The sequence below is a fragment of the Sus scrofa genome, chromosome 7 (assembly GCF_054392235.1).
Source record: "Sus scrofa isolate SSC_HxYL_T2T_F1_AM1 chromosome 7, Sscrofa_HxYL_maternal_Yorkshire_Landrace_v2.0, whole genome shotgun sequence".
NCBI lineage: Eukaryota > Metazoa > Chordata > Mammalia > Artiodactyla > Suidae > Sus > Sus scrofa.
The window spans coordinates 67,752,918-67,767,275 of record NC_139389.1 but is presented as its reverse complement, the minus strand read 5'-3'; the positions used below and the strand labels follow the sequence as shown (position 1 = coordinate 67,767,275).

The 14,358-nt window shown below is 44.2% G+C and overlaps 2 protein-coding genes across 6 annotated transcripts in view; one reads left to right on the top strand and one right to left on the bottom strand.

Moving 5' to 3' along the window:
• ARID3B (AT-rich interaction domain 3B) overlaps positions 1-14,358 on the top strand; it is a 491,508-nt gene that overhangs the window by 222,884 nt on the left and 254,266 nt on the right. The window lies entirely within an intron of this gene.
• Positions 1-14,358, bottom strand: part of CYP11A1 (cytochrome P450 family 11 subfamily A member 1) — a 39,775-nt gene that overhangs the window by 10,937 nt on the left and 14,480 nt on the right. The window contains exon 2 of one of the 4 annotated variants that reach the window (XM_021098320.2): positions 2,916-3,975. Coding sequence is in view for 2 of the 4 variants with exons in the window: in XM_021098319.2 (XP_020953978.1) it covers positions 1,457-1,725 (269 nt within the window). In the remaining 2 variants the exon portion in view is untranslated. 4 annotated transcript variants of the gene reach the window in all.

Below are 14,358 nucleotides of genomic sequence, written 5' to 3'. Positions count from 1 at the left end.
AATGGTACACAAATATCAAAACAAATTTTATCTGATTTCAATTTTTCTAAATTATTCTATAAAGAACAGGAATAATCTTGTATTAAGGGAAAAAAATCTACTAAACTTGTATTTTAAATTTCTTATGTTTATTTAAGAGTTTATCATTTCAAGGCTATAGTTAGAACAGTGACCCACTGAACTAGAAGTCAGACGATCAAGGTTCCAGACCTGGCTTTGCCCTGATGAAGTGTGTGACCTTGGCAATACCCTTTTCCTCTCTGGGCCTCAGTTTTCCCATCTATACGCTGGGATAACAACACCAACTTTTGCAAGGCTCAGATGAAAATGACTCAGAAAACAGAGAGGGGCTTTATAAAATAAGCAGCTCCTACTAGGAATAGGAGCAGAGGAGGAGAAGGAAGGAGGAAACAGGGAGTAACATGAGATCTCAGAGAAGTAAGCTTGAGGATAGTGACAATGACAGGCCTAGAAGAGAAAGAGAGACAAGGAAGAGAGGCTCAGGAGCAAACTTGGGGGCCAGGAGATGGGGTGTGGGGGAGGGGTGCTCCCTGCCTCCAACTAGCTGTTTAAAAAACAGGCATTTAAGACTTCCAAAGGGATTGTGGGAGAGGGAGGAAGTGACCCAGACCAGTGAGCAGCTGGTCCCCTACCCACAAAAGCCTCTCCCTCCACGCCACCTATCTAGCCAGCTGACGTGTTCTGTGATGCCCTTTCCCCATCTTGACCCTTTTACTTAACATAAAATGTACTGTCTTTCCCAGTGTCCCTTCCCTGCCCTCAACCACCACCCTCACCACCTCCCATCCCCCTCGCCTATGCTCTCAGAAAAGAACCCAGGGGTGGCTTGAAGCCCACCCACCTTAGAAACTGCTAAACCCAAACCAATGAGGCCTCTCACCAGGGGCAACCCCCACGCCCCACCCCTACCCTAGGACAAGAAATTGGGGTGCTCAAAGGCCAAAAGACCAAAGGCCCTTTCTCCCAGCAGGAAGCCAGGCAGATGCCTGGGAAGTAGGGGCTCCAGCCAGGCTAGTGGAAGGGACAAAATCAACTGCTCCAGAGCTGCACAGGGCCAAGGGGTGAGACCAGCACCAGAGGAGGACAGGGATCTAGCTGAGTGACGAGGGCAAGAATCCTAACCTCTCTGAACTTCGTTCATCTCTAATAATTGGGGTGATAAACTTACCCTGCAAAGTGTCCTGCAGATCGTGGCTTAGCCTTCCCACCCCCCTGAAGTCTCAGAGGGTGTAGGGCCCAGGGAGGGTTGAGGCCTCAGGGCTGAGAATGGAACCCACTCTCTGGGAAGCCTCATCCCTGCTCCTGCCACCCCCAAGCAGGACAAAATAAAGCCAGAGGTGAACGAGAGCCTGGAGTGGGAGAGCAGACCAGAGAGGGAAAGAGGAGCAGAGCACAGTGCCCTGGCTCGCCAGCCCCCACCTTCTGCAGGGCTTACCTGTAAATGGGACCATACTTCTGGAAGTTCTGGACATGGTGATAGTGGATTTTCTGTGTGCCCTTCTCCTTCCAGAAACGGTACAGGTTAATCCAGCCATTGTCACCAGGAGAGGGGATTTCACTGAAGGGGCGAGGGGTTTTAGTGGAGATGCATGCTCCCTCTCCAGTGCCCACCCTGGGATGCCCTGGGCACTCCCGAGGGGCACTCAGGAAGGGCTGGCAGCCTTTGACCAGGACTGAGCGGAGGGCAAGCCCCCTGGCCAGCATGCTGCCCCTACCACTGCTACTCTCCCTGCTCCCACTGCAGCAGGGCCTGATGAGGTGAGTCTGGCCTCGGGCGCCTGGGGCCCAGCTTATAACCACCAGCTCAAGGTTAAGCGAGAAGCTGACTAAGCGATCAGACTCCCTCCTCCTCCTGCATACAGGCTCTGGCCCACACAGCCCCTCCCAGACTCAGGATACTGTAAAGAAAAGAATGTTGCCCACCATTCCAGTTCTACAGAGATCAAGCCAATTGCCACTGCAGTTGCCCACTGGAGGGGAACCCATCAGTGCACCCGGAGGGGACTTTAGGATGGAGAAAAACAGGAAGCATTTGGATTATACTGACCCCAGGATATTAAGATGCATATCTAAGGAAAAAGTTCAATGACCCCAGATTCTTGAGTCTTTCCACACATAGAAAGGCACTAAGGTCATTATCTTGACATGTCTATTGTTTGTTATTAGCAGTTGTCTTTTTATGTTTGACTACATTTATTTTCCCAACAAAAAAGTTCTTATAAATCCTGGCTTCTCCTATACTTCTTTGGAGCAGGTCTGCAGAGCTATCTGAGAGTTGTCTCCTATGCCATAGAATCCTGTAGACTATTTTGCCACCCCAAAATGTCTCTTTGGAGTACCAGTTATTTGAAGATGGAAACAGACAAAAGACCCAGGAGGAAACTTTTGACCTCCTCCCTAACTGCCTGAAGAGGGTAGATAGATAGAGGGCTTGGTTCAGCAATCACCAGAAGTATCTGCAAAGAATAGGGGCTAAGTGCAGTGGGGACAGCCCTAGAGATCAGAGACCACCTGTCTCTGCATGGCCCAGCATGAATTTCTTTTTTTCTTTTTTCCTTTTTTTTTTTTTTCTTTTGTCTTATTGCATTTTCTGGGGCCACTCCCACAGCATATGGAGATTCCCAGGCTAGGGGTCTAATCAGAGCTATAGCTGCCGGCCTACGCCAGAGCCACAGCAACATGGGATCTGAGCCACGTCTGCGACCTACACCACAGCTCACGGCAACACCAGATCCTTAACCCACTGAGCAAGGCCAGGGATCGAACCCATAACCTCATGGTTCCTAGTCAGATTCGTTAATCACTGAGCCACAATGAGAACTCCCCAGCAAGCATTTCTTTACCGCACATCCACTTTTCCATCTCCACGCCCCTTCAAAGTCCTCAACCCTTACCTCCAACATCTTCCTTTGTCTTCAGCTGAAGATAGTATTTAAGGTGAAGGTTTCAAGCCATTTTGGCCAGTTCCTCAATTTTTCTGGGTCTTTCCCATGTATGCATGTTATCAAAGTTTGTTTTACTTTCTCCTGTCAGTTTGTCTCATGTCAGTTTCATTCTTAGTCCAGCGAGAAGACCCTGGATGGGTAGAGGAAAATGTCTTCTTCCCCAACAGCTGGCAGTGAGGGTGGAATGCAGATTTCCTGGCTGGGCATTACTCACTCCAAAGCTGCTATAGGTAAGAGATCCTGGGATAACTGACAAAAGACTCCGGCATGTAAGAATTCTTACTCTGCCAGTCTCCTGGATCTTCTGCCTGCAGGGTCTGTTAGAAACAAGAACAGCAAATTTCTCTTTCCTAAAATTAGATTAGCTGGAGAACATATTTGTAGGGCTAGCTCATTGAACTTGTGACTCTTGGTTGAAACATGGCAAAGTACCCTTGGTTTGTTGATCCTTTTCCTCCCAGGGATGGTCACTCTTTTTCTTTCTCTCTCTTTTTTGTGTCCTTTGTCATAAGGAGAAAACCATTCATCTGATCAGGTTTTCCTTTCATTTTGTTCTGTTTGAGAGTTTGGCTTGTAAACCGGTGATACTATTCTGTCCAGCCTCTGCCATCTGGAAGATACACATACCAGTGTGCATTTGGCAGCCAGTTGAATTGACTGGGATTCCAAATAGTTTCTTGTCCAGCCATGCCAGCTCTCGGGAGTTTGTCTTAAGGAGTCCAAGTTCAGAGGGGGCCATTGTCATCTCAACCCTCATTGCTTTATTAGTGATGCAACAAAGGTCTTTACTTTCTGAGACTATTTTTGAGAGTAAACTTTCTGGATCTGAAAGGGCTGCATCCTTTGCACTCTCTTGTGGGGACGCCTCTTGCATCTTATTTGCGTGAGTCACTATTAAAATCCTACTTATCAATGGCTGGATAATGGATTCTTTTAAGTTGGCAGAAACTTCTAAACTGATAAAATATTTTAGAGAGCTGTCATTAGAAGGAGCTTGTTTTATTGGAACCTATGTAAAGAACAAATTAAAGGGTGGATACAAATAAATGTAACAGTTAACCTTAAGAACTCCCTACTAAGAAAAAAAAAAAAGAAAACAGTTTGGGAAGGCTTATGGAGTTTAGTATCATAGCTTCCCCTCACTGGGAACAAGGTAGAAATTTTTAAAGGGTTATTTAAAAATAAGGTAAGTAAAACAGATATAGAAGGTAGGTAGAAAGTAGAAAGATAGAATAAAAGAGAAATCAGAAAAGGTAATGGAAATCTTTAGATGGTTATTAAGAAATGGAATAAATAAAATAGACATTGATTGGATTGAAACAAAGATTTTGGACTTCCCTGGTGGCTCAGCAGGTTAAGGATCCAACATTGTCACTGCTGTGGTGTAGGTTCAATCCCTGGCCCATGAATTTCTGCATGCCACAGGCATGGCCAGAACAAATAAAGAAAACAAAGGTTTTAATACAGTATTAGGGCTGGGCAGCATTTAATAAGGTTGGATGGGCCAAAGGAACCCCCTAGAGGCCCCCCCAAACATTAAAGGACCTCAAACAAGTCTACTCTATTTACCCCCACTTTAGAAAACTTTTAAAGGATGGAAGAAAAAAAAATACATTGAAAAACCTGACCAGCAACCGCTTAGGCAATTAATTGGCAACAGGCCAATTAATCAAGTTAAATATCAACAGTTCCTGTTGAGGCTTAGCAAGTTAAGGACCTATGAGGATTCTGATTTGATACCTGGCTTCGCTCAGTGTATTAAGGATCTGGTGTTGCTGCAAGCTACAGTGTAGGCTGGCAACTGCAGCTCTAAACCAACCCCTGGCCTGGGAATGTCCATATGCTGCAGGTGTGACCCTAAAAAGGAAAAGAAAACAACTTTTTTTTTTTTAAGTTAAACATCAGCAAAAGTGCCTGGGTCCCTTGATTTGACCCCTCAACTGGGATTCAAAAACATTTTGAGGCAGGAGGGAAGGGGGCAGGGCACAAGCTTTAGAAGAATGACATAACCATTGAGGATATGACATACGCTTGTTAGAACTAGGTCCAAGACAGTGGAAGATTTGACTTCCAGTGGACATTGAGCCTCATTATGTGCTCATTGTATTACATTAGCATATGTCAAGACATGTCATGACAGTTCTAAGGTTGATCATCAAAGACCAAAAAGTGGACAGTGGCTCAATACCTGCCCCTTCCCCAAAATAGTTGAAATAATCCTTCCACTCATTAGCCTATGAAATTACCCAGCCCATAAAAACTAACTACACCATATTTGGGGGCCTCTCACTTTCTGAGATGGTCCACACTCTGTCTATGGAGTGTGTATCTCCTAGGGCCTCTCTCACCACCTGAGACAGACCACATTCTACCTATGGAATGTGTCTCTCTGCTTTCACTCTACTACAGCTCACTCTTGATTCTTTCCTGCACAAAGCCGAGGACCCTCATTTCGTGGCCGGTCCCAGGAATTCCCCCAAGACCTGGGACACGACCATCTTCTTGCACCCCATTTTCCTGCAATATCTTTACAGAGGAAGAGGTAAAAGTGGTCTTCTCTCCCTCCCCATGTTTCCTTTGATTATAAAAATGTAGCCCACTTAGTTCTTAATTCTTGTTATCAATTACATTTTTTTTTTTTTTGTCTTTTGTCTTTTGTTGTTGTTGTTGCTATTTCTTGGGCCGCTCCCACGGCATATGGAGGTTCCCAGGCCAGGGGTTGAATCGGAGCTGTAGCCACCGGCCTACGCCAGAGCCACAGCAACGCGGGATCCAAGCCGCGTCTGCAACCTACACCACAGCTCACGGCAACGCCGGATCGTTAACCCACTGAGCAAGGGCAGGGACCGAACCCGCAACCTCATGGTTCCTAGTCGGATTCGTTAACCACTGCGCCACGACGGGAACTCCTCAATTACATTTTAAAAGCTCCCTTTTGCCTGCCTGCTTGTATCCTTCACAAGCATCCTACATTCATAAATCTACTTCCTGCCTATCACTTTGCCTCTTGCTGAATTCCTTCTGTGCTGAGACATAAAGAACCTGAGCTTCCTTACGTCCTGAGATGAGTTTTTTGGTTTCATTTAGAAGATTATGAGTTCAAGTCCCATCTGAGTTGTGCGATTTCACTTTTATGCAGCAATGGATACAATAGACAGGAGATAAAAAGAAAAGTTTCTGGGACTGTTTGTGAAACTGGGTTCCCCTAAAACCAAGTTCCCCCACCAAGTTTGTAATCAACCTCTCTATCCAAAACTTTATCCCCTTTCTTGTCCCATCCCTGTTCCCCTCAGGATTGAGGGGTATCAAAGAAGAGGGAGGATTGAAACTGAGCAGGACCCTGCTGGGTCTGCCCAGTGACAAGACCCCTCCATGTCCCCCACTTCTTGTTTGTAGAAAAAACTTTAGCCTCCTAGACCTTCCCCAAGTTCCAAAGAGCAGGCACAAGAAGTTTACAATTAGAGAAGGGAGGGAATGCAGAAACAAAAGAAAAGCAGTCAAGCAAGAAAAGTAATGAGAGCTTAAGCAATAGTTCAGTGATAAAGCAGAGTTCCTCAAGGGATACACAGGACAATCTGATACCTATCTTTGAGTTGTTCTGCAGAAACTAAGACCCCCACTTAATGAAGAATGGTGACTAAATGCTGATCACAAGCATGCAGACCCCAGACTGGTTGGAGCCAGAAGGTTGATGATAAAGATTCCTGAAATATCATCCTGTTACCTTACCACCAACCAATCAGAAGAGAGTCCATGAGCTGCAACCTTCACCCCTAATGTTGCCTTTAAAAACTCTTCCCTGAAAGCCGCTGAGGAGTTGAGGTCTTTTGAGCACGAGCTGCCCATTATCCTTGCTTGGTGCCATGCAGTACACACTGTAGTTGCCTTCACCACAACCCAGTGTCAGTAGATTGGCTTTGCTCTGAGTCTGGCAAATGGACCCAAATTCAGTTTGGTAACACTTGTAAAACAAAGACTTGCTGATAGGGTCCTAATGGAGCCTATGGTTGAAGGTATAAGCATTAACAGAATTGAGATGAAAGTTTACTTAAAAATTGGCACGGAGTTTCCTTTGTGGCTCAGCAGTTAACCAACCAGACTAGGATCCATGAGGATGCGGGTTTGATCCCTGCCTCACTCAGTGGGTTAAGGATCCAGCGTTGCAGTGAGCTATGGTGTAGGTCCCAGAGGAGGCTGGGATCCCGCATGCTGTGGCTGTGGTGTATCCCCGCAGCTATACCTTCCATTCAACCCCTAGCCTGGGAACTTCCATATGCCAGGGGTGCAGCCCTAAAAAAAAGAAAGAAAAATTGGTGTAACTGAATGGGCTTTTTGTAACATGGTTGCATCTCTTTCATCTGATTGTATTGCGGGGATGGACATTGTGTCTAAAGGGGAGTGCTTCCCCTCACATTGTGAGACAGGGCATAGACATCCAACCTTCAGACAATGTTAACTGAACATGCTAAAGGAAACCAATAGTGGAGTTCCATGTGTGGTGCAGTGAGTTATGAATCTGACCTCAGTGGCTTGGGTTGCTGCAGGGGTGAGGATTCGATCCCTGATCCCACACAGTGGGTTAAGGATCCAGTGTTGTATAGGCTGCGGCTCAGATCCAGTCCCTGGCCCAGGAACTTCCTTATGCCTGGGATGCAGCCATAAAAATAAACGAACAAGGAGTTCCCATCATGGCTTAGTGGTTAATGAATCCGACTAGGAACCATGAGGTGGCAGGTTCGATCCCTGGCCTTTCTCAGTGGGTTAAGGATCTGGCAATGCTCTGAGCTGTGGTGTAGGTTGCAGACGCGGTTCGGATCCCACATTGCTGTGGCCCTGACATATGCCAGCGGCTATGGCTCTGATTCGACCCCTAGCCTGGGAACCTCCATATGCTGTGAGAGCAGCTCAAGAAATGGCAAAAAGACAAAAAAAAAAAATAAACAAACAAATAAAAATAAGGGAAACCAAAAGGTTGCCCAAACCCACACAATGGGAGGTTAAAAACTGGGGACTAATATGAGCAAGAGTGGAAGCTTTTTGCCCCAGGGGTGAATTGGTCTGGTGTTGACTTGTGCACTTGGAAAGATCTTTGTTGAACACCTTGTGCACACTTTTGAAGGCATGATAGTGAAGTGACAGCCCTGTCGTTCTAGAACAGAAAAATCGTTTGATTACCAGTTTAGTTGGAAATCTTCTAGCTGATGTAAAGAAGCAAATTAAAGAAAATACAGTTGGACAAATCAATCTTTTGATATCCTTTAGGCAGCAGCCCAGTGCTTTGGGGAATTGAAAAAAAAAACTGTCTTTGTCTTGCAAATCTCTACAAAGTCAGAAATATAAATATCGCATACTATAGGCTGAGACTTAGCCTAGATAACTTGATCAGGTAGAACCTGAAACCAAAGAAACAAAGAGGAAGAGTGACCTTTTTAAAAGCATAAACTGCTGGAAATTCTCCCTTACTCAAAATCGAATTCACAGACTGCCCAAGGATTTATCATGAACAAGTAACAAAAAGCCTTAGCCATCTGGGAGTTCCCTTCATGGCTCAGTGGAAATGAACTCGACTGGTAGCCATGAGGACAAGGGTTCGACCCCTGGCCTTGCTCAGTAGGTTAAGGATCCTGCATTCCTGTGGCTGTGGTATAGGCCAGCAGCTGTAGCTCTCATTAGACCCATAGCCTGGGAAACTCCATATGCCATGGGTGCAGCCCTGAAAAGACAGGAAAAAAAAGTCTTGGCCATCTGATCAAATAAACTTAACATATTCCAACTGCTATTTATATACTAGTGAGTTTTACATTGTTCTACCTGATTTATGATTAAAAATTTTTTACTCAATTTTATTATATTTATAGCTGTACAATGATCATCACAACCCAATTTTTAAGCACTTTATGATAAAAATTTTAAATGAAAGCTATGAGGTCTCTGGATGTGTTTGTCGACATGTTGTAATATGTATATTATAGATATAATATTTTTTTATACCTCTGCATAGTATTACCAAAAGTAATTTGTAAAAGGGCTCCATTTAAGTGGCTTAAAAGTAAGTGCTTATAAATTAAATATTTCTGAATCTCAAAAGTGTAATAGAACCTAACCCAAATGTCTTTCAAGTTCATGTGATCTAGGACTAATCTTTAGTAAATAAAAGCAAATTTTAAATTACTGGTTTAATTAAAATAGGTTTGTCTTTAGTGTTATCCACATTAAACGTAAAATTCTTATTCTAACCAGGTTTACCAAAAGTCAAATAAGTTTATGTTATTTCTGTTACTAAATTTGTCAGCTAGAAAAAGAGCTTGGGATGACAATGGTGGCTTTTAATTAGAAAGAAAAAAAATTAGTGTTTCAGCAGAAACTAACACAGTGGTTGTGGATATTAGATTCTAATTTTGTTAATCATCTTTGAGGTTTTGTTTTCCCCCTATAAACTGAACTGGATCCTCAATTCTTAGAGTTTCCTCAAATATTTGACTACAACTCTCCAAACTTGTCCAATTTTTCTCTTACTCTGACTGGAATCATTGAGAAATAAAATGACACTTTTTCCCCAAGCCCTGCAAACTGAAGCCAGATGACATGATAAAAATTTCAGAGAAATCACCACAGCAGCTCATGTTTAAACAGTTTACATTTCTGTTTTTGTTTGGGCCACTCAGAAAGTTTACCTAAATACCTGACAGCATCATCAAAGACATTTCAGACTTCAAAAGGTGCTTTGACCCTGACATCTAGAATCTTGAGTGGCAGCTCTCAGGACTCAGACACTGGGTTTATAATTTGCTCTATTCATTAACCTACATTTTCCTTTGTCTCTTTAGAAATGCCTCTTATTAAATACCCAGTTGCATTGCACCTTATAGGCCTAACTTTGAGAACCCCTCTGCATCACCCTCTCCTAAAATGAATTTGACTGGACTGACCTGTTGTCAGGACTAAGGCAGTGGTTTAATGAGATGGAACAATCTACCAACTCAGCCTCTGTAATGTGAAACTTTAAAAGTTTCAAAAGCAGGACTGTAAGAAAACAAACTTGCCATCTCAAAATGTCTCCTTGGAATGCAAATTATTTCAAGATGAAAACACTCAAAAGACACAGGAGGAAACTTTTGACCTCCTCCCTAACTGCCTGAAGAGGGTAGATAGACAGAGGGCTTGGTTCAGCAATCACCAGAAGTATCTGCAAAGAATAGGGGCTAAGTGTGGTGGGGGACATCCCTAGAGATCAGAGACCACCTGTGTTCCACTGTCTCTGCATGGCCCAGCAAGCATTTCTTTACTAAACCTTTGCTCTTCCATCTCCACGGCCCTCAAAGCCCTCAACCCTTACCTCCAACACTTTCCTTTGTCTTCAACTGAAGATGGTATTTAAGGTGAAGTTTTCAGCTATTTTGGAGAGTTCCTCAGTTTTTCTGAGTCTTTCCCATGTATTCATGGTATCAAAGTTTGTTTTATTTTCTCCTCTCAATCTGTCTTATGTTAATTTCATTCTTAGACCAGACAGAAGAACCTAGAAGAGGAGAGGAAAATGTCTTCCTCCTAACAGTCCTTAGTAAGTCTCCAAATAAAACTGAAACTCACAACTCTCACGTTGTACATTTTGTCTTTCAGTTGATAGTACCAAGGCTTGGTGTGGAATTCCTGTAGTCAGTGAGGCTCCCTAAAGCCCAGGGATACCCCTCTGTCTCTATCCTCAGTGTCAACCCCAGCAGGCATTTGACATGGTACAGAAATGCTATAGGTTTGTGCCTGTCCTCTGCTGGCCTCCTGCTGACTCTCACTGTGGGACCCACTGAAACTGAGTCCTCCTAAAACTGAACTTTCTTACTGAGTTTATGATTAACCTCTCTATCCAAAACTTTATTCCCTTTCTTGTACCCTCTGACCACAATCCTGTGCTAACCAGGCAGATGACTAAAACTGTTGCTGCCAATAACATCATCAATGTACTAAAATTGCTGTTGTAGATATCATCATCAATATACAACTCAGGTTATTTCTCCAGGACAAGATGAGTTAACAGACCCCCAAGCCATGGACCACTTAGCCAGAGAACTATAAATCAGGGACATCCTGAGTCCTAACACTGCAATTAAGAAATGCCACAGAAATGTCACAAGACCATGATTCATTCCAGCCTCTTTGTTCCTTCTCCTTTAAAAAACCCCTAACCTGCAGTTCCTGTCATGGCTCAGTGGTTAATGAATCTGACTAGGAACTATGAGGTTGTGGGTTCGATCCCTGGCCTTACTCAGTGGGTTGAGGATCTGGCATTGCCATGAGCTGTGGTGTAGCTTGCAGACACAGCTTGGATCCCACGTTGCCATGGCTCTAATTGGACCCCTAGCCTGGGAACCTCCATATGCTAGAAAAGACAAAAAACAAACAAACAAAAAAAACCCTAACCCTAAAGACCAAGTTGGAGTGGATCTGAGGTTTGTCTCCCACTCTCCTGCCTGATGCCTTGCAATAAATGCTGTACTTTCCTTCACCACAACTGGTGTCAGCAGATTGGCTTTGCTGTGCATTGGGTGAACAGATACAAATTCAGCTCAGTAACACTAGCTGCTGAGACATCCATGAGGATGTGCAGACAGCCAGAGGTTTACAATAATAATGAGGGCCCATGAGGAGGTCAGAGTCACCTTGCAGCTTTGGGGCAACATAGATATAGTTGTGGCCCCATTATTTATATATATGATTATAACTGTTTTTGTATAGTTTCATGATTTTTTTGGTCTTTTTTTTTTTTTTTTGCCTTTTCTGGGGCTGCTCCCTCAGCATATGGAGGTACCCAGGCTAGGGGTCGAATCAGAGCTGTAGCCACCGGCCTTCCACAGAGCCACAGCAATGTAGGGTCCGAGCCGCATCTGCAACCTACACCACAGCTCACCACAACGCTGGATCCTTAACCCACTGAGCAAGGCCAGGCATCAAACCCACAACCTCATGGTTCCTGGTCGGATTCGTTAACCACTGTGCTATGACGAGAACTCCCAATGATTTTTAAAGTTCTAATTTTTATGCTTACAAAAAAAACACTATATTTTCTGAAAATGTTGTAATTGATAGGAATTGCTATGATTATTTTCAAAGCTCCTACTATCTATAAAAAATAAATTGAATTACAGTCATACAATCAAGAAAAATTAAAATCTCCTGGGTCTTTCATGTTGAGTGAAAGAAGCCAGTTACAAAAGAGTACATACTTTTGGATTCCATTTTGACAAAGTCCAAGAATTTGCAAAAGGAATTTATGGTGTTAGAAGTTGTTCTCTCAGGAGTTCCCATTGTTGCTCTGTGGGTTAAGAACCCAACTAGTATCCATGAGGGTGCATGGCCTCACTCAGTGGGTTAAGGATCGAATGGTGCCGCAAGCTGTAATGCAGTTCGAAGGTGCGGCTCAGATCTGGCATTGCTGTGGCTGTGGTATAGGCCAGCAGCTGCAGCTCCGATTCAACCCCTAGCCTGGGAACGTCCATAGGCAGCTGGTGTGGCAGTAAAAATCAAAAAGAAAAAGAAGTGGTTCTCTCGTGGGGTAATAACAAGGAGAGGGCATAAGAAAATTTCATGGGATGCTGGAAATGTTCTCTGTCTTCATCTGCGTGCTTACATATGTAAAAATTCACCTGAGCCATAAACTGGTGATATTTGCATTTTATGGAACATACCACACTTAAAATGTACAGAAAAAAATTCAGGAGTTCCCATTGTGGCCCAGAGGGTTAAGGACCCAATGCAGTGTCCATGAGGACACAAGTACAATCCCTGGCCTTGCTCAGTGGGTTAAGGACCCAGTGTTGCAGCAAGCTTTGGAGTAGGTCACTGATGTGGCTTGGATCTGGCATGACTGTGGTGTAGGCTGGCAACTGAAGCTCTAGTTCAACCCCTAGCCTGAAAACTTCCATATCCTGAAGGTGCAGCCTTGAAAACAAACAAACAAACAAACAAACAAAAAACATCTTTTTCTAACAGATTCTTTTTCCTGTAAAAAACAATGGGCCAGAGTTCCCATTGCTGCTCAGTATCCATGAGGATGCAAATTCAATCCCTGGCCTCGCTCAGTAGGTTAAGGATCCAGCGTTGCAGTGAGCTGTGATGAAGTTTGCAGATGTGGCTCAGATTTAGCATTGCAGTGGCTGTGGCGTAGGTCGGCAGCTGTAGTTCCAATTCAACCCCTAGCCTGGGAACCTCCATATGCTTCGAGTGATACTAATCAATGTTGGTGTAGCACCCCATGCTTAGATACAGTTGAAAGAAGGAAGTCGCTGGCTGAAGGTAAGCAAATAGTCACTGGGAGCAGAACACAGAGAATGGGGAGGGTACTAGGAGCCCTGACCCTGAGAATTTCGGCATGGCACTGGTCTAGGCAGGGAAGGGGCAACAATTTGTTCAATGGGTCTCAGGATGACAGAATTGCCACACCTGAATGTGTGCCCTGCTGGGCCAGAAAGCAGCCATCAGACTCACTGTTTAGAGGCCGATATATCAGAAACTTCCTTTTATCAAAAACTCCTGAGTATTGGGGCTGGGCTGCCCAAGCACAAATTTCCATACATTGCTTCATTTTTGGATATTCTCCATCTAACAAATCCACACACCTCTGGAGGCAGAAGCCAGAAGCTCACTTTCCCAGCATCCCTTGTACCCAGTACACCAATCAAACACCTCCCTTGTGAAATTTTGGTTGGGAAGGTGGTGACATGCAGAGGCAGCACCATGTGGAAGATGTCTGAAAAGACCACCAGCCTAGGCCAGCTGCAGCATGTGAGCCCTGTAGGGGTCAGTGGGTGGCCACCAAGGCAGCCCTGGGATGTCATTCAGCTGATGTTCCTGACACCATGACATCTAAGCCTGATTGTCTACCCTCCCAGGGATTTTATAAGCTATGTGGTATCCCCTGAGAAATGCATTCCCTGAGAATATTAGTTAGAGTGAATTCTGTCCTTGACAACCAAGATCTCTCAATGAATCAATAGTAAACAACTAGTAATATTGCAAAAATTTCACCACATTCTCACATGTAAAACATCATTTGTGCTCAAATTAATACACTAAGTTGGATCATTTTCTACCATCCTACTTTTTTTTTTCTTTTTCTTTTTACGGCCACACCTGCAGCATATGGAATTTCCTAGGCTAGGGTCAAATTGGAGCTGCAGCTGCCTGCCTATACCACAGTCACAGCAACACGGGATCCTAGCTGCATCCGCAACCTACACCACAGCTTGTGGCAACACCAGATCCTTAACCCACTGAGCAAGGTCAGGGATTGAACCTGCATCCTCATGGATACGCTCTGAGCCACAACAGAAACTCCTGTGCCATCCTAGTTTTAATTTATGTCCTAAAGACTCATTCCAGGGACATTCTGGGGACCAAAGAA